This window comes from Helobdella robusta, assembly GCF_000326865.2.
Source record: "Helobdella robusta unplaced genomic scaffold HELROscaffold_22, whole genome shotgun sequence".
Classification (NCBI taxonomy): Eukaryota; Metazoa; Annelida; class Clitellata; order Rhynchobdellida; family Glossiphoniidae; genus Helobdella; species Helobdella robusta.
The window spans coordinates 1,843,513-1,855,204 of record NW_008704170.1 but is presented as its reverse complement, the minus strand read 5'-3'; the positions used below and the strand labels follow the sequence as shown (position 1 = coordinate 1,855,204).

General features: G+C 37.3%; 1 protein-coding gene across 1 annotated transcript in view; it reads right to left on the bottom strand.

Moving 5' to 3' along the window:
• HELRODRAFT_191553 (hypothetical protein) overlaps positions 1-11,283 on the bottom strand; it is a gene marked incomplete at both ends in the record, with an annotated part of 13,738 nt that extends 2,455 nt beyond the window's left edge. The window contains 32 exons of the mRNA XM_009018703.1: positions 327-434; positions 812-932; positions 1,127-1,312; positions 1,546-1,727; positions 1,986-2,066; positions 2,326-2,388; positions 2,526-2,598; positions 2,730-2,873; positions 3,070-3,151; positions 3,323-3,483; positions 3,871-3,935; positions 4,050-4,121; positions 4,331-4,646; positions 4,818-4,898; positions 5,270-5,343; positions 5,515-5,615; positions 5,684-5,832; positions 5,950-6,049; positions 6,144-6,268; positions 6,396-6,561; positions 6,654-6,776; positions 7,026-7,189; positions 7,353-7,512; positions 7,669-7,766; positions 7,969-8,147; positions 8,451-8,653; positions 8,842-8,921; positions 9,271-9,353; positions 9,542-9,692; positions 9,954-10,154; positions 10,477-10,537; positions 11,219-11,283. Of these exons, the coding sequence (XP_009016951.1) occupies positions 327-434; positions 812-932; positions 1,127-1,312; positions 1,546-1,727; positions 1,986-2,066; positions 2,326-2,388; positions 2,526-2,598; positions 2,730-2,873; positions 3,070-3,151; positions 3,323-3,483; positions 3,871-3,935; positions 4,050-4,121; positions 4,331-4,646; positions 4,818-4,898; positions 5,270-5,343; positions 5,515-5,615; positions 5,684-5,832; positions 5,950-6,049; positions 6,144-6,268; positions 6,396-6,561; positions 6,654-6,776; positions 7,026-7,189; positions 7,353-7,512; positions 7,669-7,766; positions 7,969-8,147; positions 8,451-8,653; positions 8,842-8,921; positions 9,271-9,353; positions 9,542-9,692; positions 9,954-10,154; positions 10,477-10,537; positions 11,219-11,283 (4,018 nt within the window). The remainder of the gene's footprint in view (positions 1-326; positions 435-811; positions 933-1,126; positions 1,313-1,545; positions 1,728-1,985; positions 2,067-2,325; positions 2,389-2,525; positions 2,599-2,729; positions 2,874-3,069; positions 3,152-3,322; positions 3,484-3,870; positions 3,936-4,049; positions 4,122-4,330; positions 4,647-4,817; positions 4,899-5,269; positions 5,344-5,514; positions 5,616-5,683; positions 5,833-5,949; positions 6,050-6,143; positions 6,269-6,395; positions 6,562-6,653; positions 6,777-7,025; positions 7,190-7,352; positions 7,513-7,668; positions 7,767-7,968; positions 8,148-8,450; positions 8,654-8,841; positions 8,922-9,270; positions 9,354-9,541; positions 9,693-9,953; positions 10,155-10,476; positions 10,538-11,218) is intronic.
• Positions 11,284-11,692: the final 409 nt, after the last annotated feature.

Here is an 11,692-nt window from a genome sequence, read left to right as displayed (position 1 = left end):
TTACCTCGAAATATATATATATATATATATATATATATATATATATATATATATATATATATATATATATATAGGCAGTCTGTTCGTCAACTGCTTATAAAAGAAGGCCATTTGAAAATTAATAGTGAATTTTGAGAAGTTTAAATTTCGTGTCATATTAAACCATGGTTGACTGTTTAGATCCAGTTATGATTCTGGTGGTCCTACACTCACACACACATGCAAACGGGCACACACAAACACACACGCGCGCACACACACGCACACACACACACGCGCGCACGCGCGCACACACGAAAACATACAATGAATGAAAAAGCACGAACTTGAGAACACCAGTAAGTAATCATTTTGTTGCGTCTCCATGACAGCGTATGCGGTGACAGGCGTTTGAGATATGTAATTCAGTGACGGGTCATCAGCATTCAGTAAAGCTGAAGCCAAAATTTTTACCAATTTCTCAAAATTTTCAGTAACTTTACTAACTTTAAAATAATATTACTATTGCCGCTACTAGCGACACCTATCATACTTACGTTCCAGTGGTTGATTGGAATGCAAAAAGGTCACATGCTATCACATGCATGGTCGGCGAGTTAGCTCAGTCGGTAGAAGTGCCATACCTCAAGTCTTTATTGCGCGATGACCTGGTTCGAATACGACTGTGCGAAACTCAAAAACTATCATGTGTGTATAATGTGCATATGGCGCGAAAATTCAACTACTAAAAACAGTTTATTAAATGTAATCATCGGTTCAGCGCATGTCACAGCTGAATGTAAAACACAAAAAACACCCGATGAAAACGCACATATCGAGAGAGAACTGCCATCATTGATGAGTGTGTATATGTAGAAGGAGGACGTGCAGCCGACGAACAACCTTCCATACTTCACGTCCATGCAGTGCACTTCGTTCTTGCATTGGATATCCTGGAAGGAGGATGACGTCATAGTACCACCACCATCATCATCATCATCGTCGTCGTCATCGTCGTCCTCATCATCATCATCTTCATCGCTGTTGTTACTACTGATGTCACCATTATCAGTCTCGCTATATATAACCTCATCATCACCATCATAACAAAAATAACCAGAGCAATCACCATCCTCATCCGACTGACCTTAATCTTTCTACACCTCTTCCTTCCAGCTACCTTGCCAATCTCGCAGACAGAGATGACTCGCTTGCAGGCGATGCACAGCAACACTCCGGGGTTCCCAACGGCACCCGTCGTCGAGGCAGGCGATGATAGGAAGGTCGACGATGATGATGATGGTGGTGGAGGTGCAGAGGAAAACGATGATGACTACACAGTGGTGGTGGTGACGATGAGTCAGTGATGACAATGATAATGGCAATATTATATATGATGATGAATTTGAAAATGACAATAGCATAACCAGGTTCATCACCACATAAGATTTCACCATCATTCTATCACTTTGCCATCAACAACTGTACTACCAATTACGAAAACAAACACACACACACACGCACACACACACTTAAATAAAATCCAGCCATCCACTAATCACTAACTTGTTGCTGAAGTTTTTGTTGGTTTTGTTGCTGCTGTACAGAGCTAGGATGATGGCGTGATGACGGTGAACATGTGACGAAAAGAGAAACACTCCGATACTCATCTAACTTAACCGCCGACTCCAATCCTCTGTCTGACTCCAGGATGGAGGTCGGGAGGAGGTGGAGGGTTCTCTGTTTTCCTGTTACATCACCGAGAGACGTGGGATGACGTCATCGTATCGGGCGTATGTGATGTGACGTCATTTCGCGTAGTTATGTCATAAACGAACGATACGACATGCAAATAAGCAGACGAAGATAGCATACTAGCATACATACACACACATACATACAAACAAACAAACATGCATACATACATACATACATACATACAAACAAACAAACAAACATACATACATACATGCAAACAAACATACATACATACAAACAAAACTGACCTATGATAGCAATGATGACTTGCTCCTCTGAGATGACATCTAACTGAAAACATTTGTTCCTCTCGCCTACCTTTATTATCACTGTGAAAATATGAATGAATGAATGAATGAATGAAATACAAACGAATCAATCAAACTGTCAATTAGTCGGAATAATGATTACACCGACAAAGGCAATGACATTTTAAATCAAAAAAGCAACAAAGTTATCAAGAAAAAATAACATCAACAAGAAATAAATAACAACAACAACAATAACAACAACAACAGATTAAATCATCATCAACAACAACAACAACAAAAGATTAAATCAACAACAACATCAATAACAACAATCAACCATCTTTCGAAAGTTCAATTAAGTACATCCCTTCTTCTGTACCAAACAATAAGCGATCCTTATCTGTGTGTGGGTGTGCGCGCGCGCGTGTGTATGTATGTGTTGTGTGTGTATGTATGTATTGTGTATGTGTGTGTGTACGTGCGTGCGTGTGTGTGTGTGTACGCATGCATGTATGTACAACAACAATTAAAAAAAACCTGCTATAGCAACAGAGTTGAGTTTGAATAGTGATGGAAACTGTTCATCATATATCTGTCTTGCTGTATAAACCTATGGACGAATGAATGAATGAATGAATGAGTGAATGAATGAATGAGTGAATGAGTGAGTAAATGAATGAACAAATGAATGAATAAACGAATAACTGAATGAATGAAGGAACGGAGGAAGGAATCACTAACAGCCTTATTGGGTATCTTATTCCTGATGAGGACCTTGTGCAACTCGCTGAGGGCACAAACCCACCTCATCCTATCCTGCTCGTTGTCCGCCAACATCAGCAGGTGGAACTTCAAGCCAGGTGGAGACAGCATGGATGTTCTTATCTGTGCCAGTTTGTGATGTTTAGATCATTTTTTCATCCTTTTGTAATTCTCTTTCTCTCTCTCTCTCTCTCTCTCCTCTCTCTCTCTCTCTCTCTCCTCTCTCTCTCTCTCTCTCTCTCTCTCTCTCTCTCTCTCTCTCTATCTATCTATCTATCTATCAACTATCAACTTACGATATATCATCATCCCGACTTACCTTAAAGATAAAAGGTATATCTTTTTTATCAGCATGGATAACTTCACTCTCTGATACAGATGACACACTGAAATCTTCATCTCTGTCATAATTTATATAATTATAACTACTGTCATAATTATTATAAGTAGTAGAATTATTATCACCATCATCGCCATAATTGTTATATCATCTTAATCATCGTACTACCATTTTTATTATCATCGTCATTGCCAGCAGCTCTCCCGCCATATCCTATCAAAAGGCGACTAACCTCATATCGATCACCTGACTGATGACGTTGGTCACGTGTTGTTGTTGTTGCTGTGACGCTATCGACTTCTCTGACGTCGTGTCGTAGAGAAATATTTTGAAGTCGCAGACGACAACAAACTGTTTCATCCAGCCCTTCCGGATGCCACCAGGTTTGGGTATCTGAAAGATGATTGGTTGGTTTTTTTTCTAATTGATTGTCGATCGATCGATTGATTGACTAATTGAATGGCTGATTGATTGGTTTTTGTTTGATTGATTGTTTAAATGATTGAATGATTGATTAATTGTTTAAATGGGGTTTTTCGATTGATAAATAGATAAATTGATTGATTGAACAAGAACATAGATAGACTGATAGAGATGTTGATCGATTGATTGACTGACTGATTGACTGAGCAAACTGACTGATCGCCAAAATGAATAAATGAATGAATGAATGAATGAATGAATAAATGAATGAATGAATGAATGAATGAATGAATGAATGAATGAATGAATGAAAGAAAAAGTAAAAAACTAATGAATGAATAAAAATGAATGACAGACTTTGGCATAGCCCTCGTATGCAGTACCAATGCCTTTGTTGGGGTCTATTCCAATTGGACGGTCTACTGGATAACAACAATAATAATAACAATAACAACAAAATAATAATAATACAATAATAATAATAATAATAATTACAAAAACATAATAATAATAATACAATAATAATAATAACTCACGTAAATCAGCAGGTATGGGACATATTGGAGGGACCTTCCTAGCACAGTGTATGTGGCATGAATATGAACAATCTGTTTTTTTGTTGATGTGTTTGCTTTTATTGATGTTATTGTTGATTTTGTTGTTGATGTTAACGTTCGTAATGTCATTGTTGTTGTTGTTGTCGTTGATTGCGCTAACAACGACCATGTATGTTTACCCCAAAACAACAACAACAACAGAAGCAACAACAACAACAGAAACAGCAACAACAGAAACAACAACAAAAACAGCAACTAACTTTCACAAACCATGCCTTGCCTCTCGAGACCAAACAGCAACGACGTACAATACTGACACTTGTGAAATTCATTAAACGAAATGGTCGAAAATTTATGCTGCTGCTGCTGCTGCTTTTTCAAAACCTGTAGCAGCGGCGTTGACGTTGTAAACGCCGTCGTCGATGTCGTTGGAGAGAGCTGCTGGGAATTTCGATTTAAGGATTTCGCTGTTATTGTCGACTGTGGCTGTTGTGGTTGCTGTTGTGGCTGTTGTTGTGGTGACGGCGTTTGCTGCTGCTGCTGTTGAATTATGGATGAACTTGGCGACTGATGACTCTGTAGAAAAGAAAAAAAGACAAATAAAATTGAGGTTTATTTCGCATAAACAATTATAAGCGTAGACAGACGACACAGAAACACAACATGTACACAAACAAACACACACACACGTATACAAACACACATAAACAAACGAAAAAACGCCAACAAAAAAACAAACAAACATACATCTCGTTTATTGAGGTTATTGCCAGACCCAGGCCTATCCATACTAATCCTATCACCACTGACATCACTGTTAGATCGAGACTGTGTTGTGCGTTCGTGTTTAATTAATCAGTCTATTAATATGGTAATTATCAATTAGATGAATAAATGAATGAATGAATGAATGAATGAACGGAATGAATGGATGGATGGATGAATGAATTAATGAATAAGTAGACGAGTGAATGAAATTATGAACGAACGAACGAATGAACAGGTGAACGAACAATGGAACAACTACCACTTCTATTATTATAATTCTAACAATCATTTCTTTCGCCAATAATAAAATATCATTGATTTATTAAAAATAATCTTATTAATAAATAAGTCAAAATATTAACAAATTATTATGTTAATTAGTTAATTGGTTAATTAATTAATTATTGTAATTAATTAGTGTGGACACGTACATCGTGGATGAAACTTTTCATGGGACCATTTGTGTTACTACTGCTGCTGTATATCAGCTGACTCCAGTTTAAAGCTGGAAGAAATGACGGGTGAGTGGGAGAAATTTTAAATGAATGAATGAATGGACGAACAATGGAAGTATGAATGAATAATGGATGGATGAATGAATGAATGAATGAATGGATGAATGAATGAATGGATGAATGAATGAATGAAAAAGAAAGAAAGAATGAATGAAAAATACCTCTTTCAATGCCTTTAGCCTTTTCATAATTGAGCTCTACTTGAATCTTGTTAATCTCTTTCTTATGTTCTTCCAGCTGTTTCTCAAGGTCTTTGCATTTACTTGGTGACGGCGAATGGATGAATGAATGAATAAATAAATCAACCAACCAACCAACAAAGCAACAAACCTCTCAGCTTCAAGTTGCTTAGACTTAGCAAGGCTCAACTCCTTGCCAATGTTCTCCTTAGCTTGTATTTCACTGTTGAGGCTGGACTGGAGATCAAGGATTGTCTTCTTGTCTAACTTCTGCGATCTTCTATTCTTCCACATCTTATCCTGAAATGTTTTAATTTTTTTTATGGAGAGCTGTACCAGTACTTGTAACAATGTAGAACGAACGAATGAACGAACGAACGAACGAACGAACGAACGAACGAACGGCAAAGAACTTACAACAGTCTGAACACCAGATTGTTTGATATCCTCCAGTTCTGCGTTCAACCTGTTTGCCAAACCTTCCAAGTACGTTCGCGCCTCTTTCTCGTCGTTCACCCTGTGAACATTCGATGAATGAATGAATGAATGAATGAATGAATGAATGAATGAATGAATGAACGAACGAATGAATGAATGAAGAACGAACTAACCAACTGATGATGTCATTGATCTGCTGATCAATCTGTTGAGGTGTCATTTTCTTATCTTTCAATTCTTGTAATTCTGTTTCTATACTAGACTTTTCGCTTTCCAGTGTGTCGTAACTAGTTTGCAACTGGTCAAAAAAATTTTTTTTCACAATTTTTCATTCATTCTATCGTTCAATCATTCTATTGCTCGTTCATTCACCCATTCATTCGTTCATTTATTCATTTTACGAATCAGCCAGCCAGCCAGCCAACCGATTCCAACTCATCCATAATCTTGCTTATGTCGGCCAGCATGATATCCTTCTCTCTCTCCATCTTCACTCTCTCCTCTTCGTACAGCTCCTGCCTCTCCGTCAGATCTCTCTTCACCGATTCAAATGAGTGCTTCAAGGTATCCATATCCGACTGCAGCTGAACCCTGCGTTTTTACATAGATACTTATAAAAAAAATCCACAATCAAGACAACGGACAGACAGGATAGACAGACAGATAGACAGACAGACACCTACCTGTGTGAATCAGACTCCGACAACTGATCCTTCAGCTTCTGCAGTTCATTGTTGCACCTCAGTTGCAGTCTCGTGTATTCCTCTTCATGCCTCAGGCGACATTTCTCTAACTCAGATCTCAATCTTTTAAAAAAAAAGATGTTAAAATTTTCACACAAACACACGCACACACGCACACACACACACACACATATATATATATATATATATATATATATATATATATATATATATATATATATATATACACACAGATATAAACACCAACACATACACACACATATACAGATATAAACACCCACACATACATACAAAGACACACATTCAAAAGGGCAGACAATCAGGCAGACAGACAGACAGACAAAAACCAACTTATTAATCTCCATAAGCGATTCATCTTTTTGATCGCCGGATTTTTTGTCCTGTTTCAAGGATTTAAGTTCTTCCTCAAATTCCTGGCACGCCGAGTTTGCATTCTCCAGTAACATGCGTTGCTTGTCGAGTTCCAAAGTAGCCTCTGTTAGAGAGTCTTGGAGCTGTTGTTTTGTTTGGAGAGATGGTAATGTTGTTGTTTTGGAAAGATGTTGTTGTTGTTTTGGAAAGATGTTGTTGTTGTTTTGGAAAGATGTTGTTGTTGTTGTTTTGGTGGGGACGATGTAGACGATGATGTAATTATTGTCGCTATATAAACAGACACACCGTACACAAGCAAACAAGCTCGACCTCTTTATTGGCAGTGAGGTATTTTTTGAGGTCATCTTTCGCTCTGTCTAACTTTGTTGTCGTCTCTCTCAATTCTTCCTCTCTCTCCTTCAACTGTCTGGTCAGTTTCTGCCTGACTACCTTCGAGTCTGATAACCTGAGTGAATGAGCAGATGAATGAATGAATGCATAAATGCATGAATGAATGAACGAATGAATGAATGAATGAATAAACGAATGAATGAATGAATGAATGAATGAATGAATGAATGAATGAATGAATGAATGAATGAATGAATGAATAATTGTAAACTTTTCATTCAAGTCTAGACTGTCTGCTTGCATCTTCACTTTTAATTCCTTTATTTCAGCTACTAGTTGTCTGTTTTTTTCCCTCAGTTCATCATGCTCCTGATAATGATGACGACGACGACAATAATAATGATGAAGAGGGACATGTATTACAAATAAACATACAAAACGTAAAAAAAAACATACGAAACTAACAAACAACATTAAACAAAACAAACAGACATACAAAACCAGCCAAACATACAAACCAACCAAACATACAACTAAACATACAAACAACCGAAACAAAACCTCCTCTCACCTTGCTCAGACTCTCCCTCTCCAGCCTGCCCTTATTAAAGGATCTATCCAGCGTATAATATGGCCTACGTTCATCCTCCATCATCACATGGGAGCTATCCGGGATTCCCTGCGACGGACTGTTCGGCTGGTGGTGGTGATGAGGAAGATGATGATGACCGCCAAATAACGGATCGGCTTCTGGATGAAAGAAATTGTATATAGAAGAATATTTTATGAATCATAAATGTAATTAGTGTAGATGTATATGCAGTTTTTGTGTGCAAATGTCAATGAAATGTGAAAGCATACAATAGCACAGACAAACAAATACATGTATGCATACAAACAAACATACATATGTACGTACGTCGTACGTGCATGCATACATACTCACATAAACACATACACTCACATATATACACACACACCACACACACACACACACACACACACACACACACATTCACACATTCATACATACATACAAACAAACAAACAAACCTCTTAGCTGTTTCAACAGTTCGTTTTTCTCCTTTTCCAATCTCTCAATATGAAGCTCATGATCATTTTTACCAGCCGTGGTTCCATTCACCTTGACCTTCTTAGAAGAAGAATGAGTCAATGTCGATGTCGACGACGATTTCGGCATGATATCTGTGACGTCGTGATCGCTGAGTATCAAAGATCCTAAATCAGAGAGGCGACTGGGTTTGAAGAATTTTTTTCATGTTTCAATGTTATGAGTGCAGCTAATGTTATTATTACCCTTATTGTTATTATTATCCTAATTTTTAGTAGTAGTAGTAGTAGTAGTAGTAGTAGCAGTAGTAGTAGTAGTAGCACTAGTATAATAAAAAAATAAATAATTATAAAATAAAAAATATTCCCAGACCTATTAGAAGTGAAAGTGAAACCGACGAATGGAAGATGTCTCCCAGTGAATGCCGAGTTTGACGTTGGAGGAACTGTTTCCTAAGTGACGATCACGTGATGTTGATGATGATGATTGCGATGATATAATAACGATACTGATAACGATATCAACGATGTAATGATTATGAATGACAATAAAGTTATACAGACTCATCAAACATTGACAAAAATAACATTGATAGAATGATGATGATGATGATGTTGATAGAGATGATGATGATGATGTTGATAGAGATGATGATGATGATGTTGATAGAGATGATGATGATTATGTTGGTAGAGATGATGATGATGATGATGATGTTGGTAGAGATGATGATGTTGGTAGAGATGATGATGATGATGTTGGTAGAGATGATGATGATGATGATTATGATGTAATACTAACATTAGATCGGAAATCAGCATCGTCGACATCAAAGTTGGACGTATCGGTTGGACTATTTACCTCTGGTATGAATGGAGCTTTGGCTGGGTTGGTTTTAAAAAAATTTGAAAAGATAAAAAAGAGGAGGTAGGTAGAGATAAAAAGAGAGAGAGAGAGAGAGAGAGAGAGAGAGAAACACAAATACTAACATAAACAAAAATCTAGCAAACTAATGACAGTTCTCTAACTTATCTCACACTGACAACTTTTAAAACGGACAAACGGCACTCACAATTCCGAATATTATCCCAATCGATCCCGGCAAAAAACGGATGTGCCTTGAAATCCGAAATTCCTTCCAGACCCAGCCTCCTGTCTGGCGTTGTGATCAACTTCAGCATAAGATCCTTGGCGTCGTCAGACACAACTACACCGCCATCCTCCTCGTTGTCGGGGAATTTTAAGTGGTTCTATGGTTGGTTGGTTGATTGGTTGGTTGGTTGGTTGTGGTTGGTTGTGGTTGGTTGGTTGGTTGGTTAATTTGTTGGTTGAACGAATGAATAAATTAATAAATGAATGAATGATTGATTGATTTGTTGAATAAATGAATGAATAAACAACTGGGCATAATGATCCTCTCATTCACTAATTCATTCATTCATTTCATAATCGAATGTTTAACTGAAAATTAAAAATCCCCCAACCTCATGGTTCATAATCTTTCCGTATGTCTCGACCAAAGACTCTGCATAGAACGGGGTTTCCCCGTACAACATCTCGTAGAGGCAGACACCCAGAGACCACCAATCACAGCCCCGGCCATACTTGCCCTGACTGTCCTCCATCGCTCGAAGAATTTCAGGACTGATGTAGTCGGGCGTGCCTACTGCTACTGACGATTGAACCTGAGGTGTGTGTGTGTGTGCGTGTGTGTGTGCGTGTGTGTGCGTGTGTGTGTGTGTGTGTGTGTGTGTGTGTGTGTGTGTGTGTGTGTGTGTGTGTGTGTGTGACGTAAATATGATTGAATAACTGATAAACGAACAAGCCAAACGAATGATTAATTATTAAATTGTTAACAAAACACAAAACATCAAATGTAATAGTGCAATAGTTAACGAAATTACAGAAAATATGAAACTATACAATACAATATAAAACAATACAATATAATACAAAGTTGTACAAAATGCATCAGAAATACAACAGAAATACAACAGAAATATCGACTTTCCCATCAGAGTTGAGTTTGAGGCATGAGCCAAAGTCGGCCAGCACAACATGCCCTTGCCTGTCAATCAACATGTTGTCAGGTTTTATGTCCCTATGTACGTAATGTAGCTTATGTAGCTGGTCGATAGCTAGTACCTGGTCATTGATTGGATAGTTCATTGGTTGGTTGGTGACAGCTGATTGGTTGGTTGGTGGCAGTTGATTGGTTGGTTGATCGACTCATTAGAGCCATTGATAGGTTGGTTGATTGATTGATTCAAATGATTGGTTAATTGACTGAAATGATGATAACTTGTATCAACATCATCATTATCACAATTGACATCGCTATTATAAAAACCTGCCTCATTATCATAATTTATTAATTTATTAAAAACCATTTCAGCTAGATAGAATCTCGCCATATCTTCAGGTAGTCTGTCTTCAAACTTGGACAGCAGTGTTAATAAGTCGCCTCCACAATAATAATCCATAACTAGGTACTGATTGGTTGTTTGGTTGGTTGGTTGTGGTTGGTTGGTCAATTGATTGATTGATTGATTGATTGATTGATTGATTGATTGATTGATTGATTGATTGATTGATTGATTGATTGATATGGCTAAATAAATAATTAACCAAACAAATGAATTTTTTGTTTGTTTGTTTGTTTGCTTGCTTGTTTGTTTGCATGCTAGCTAGGGACCAACCAGATTATGATTATCCTGAAACGCATAGTGCAACTTAGTTATCCACCTACCATCGCTGTTCATCAGGACATTTCTCTCCTCTTGGAAGCAAGCCGTCTGCAATTGTGACAATCATTATCATATATTATTATTGTTGTTTTTATATTATCATGTTTTATTATTCTTTAATATTGTTTTTATAGGAACTAAATGGATACTTCACAGACATCACATACGCCTCTCCATATTGGCAAACTTACAAAAAAAGGTGCCAAATTTACAAATTTCATTGAATGAGGTCCCAAAAAATGTGCCAAATCATGGAAAAAAAAGTTCCAAAAGGAGTACCTCTGCCCTTTTTAACATTTCCCATTTGTTGAGAATTTTCATAGCGTACACTTCATCTGTATTTTTCAGTTTCACCACTGCAACCTATGAATGGTGAGGTTAGGATTAAAAATTTTTAAAAATAAATTTGTACGCATGTACTGTATAATATCTGAGAACCGTATAAGTATGTGTGATTGTTTGTTTGTGTTTGTTTG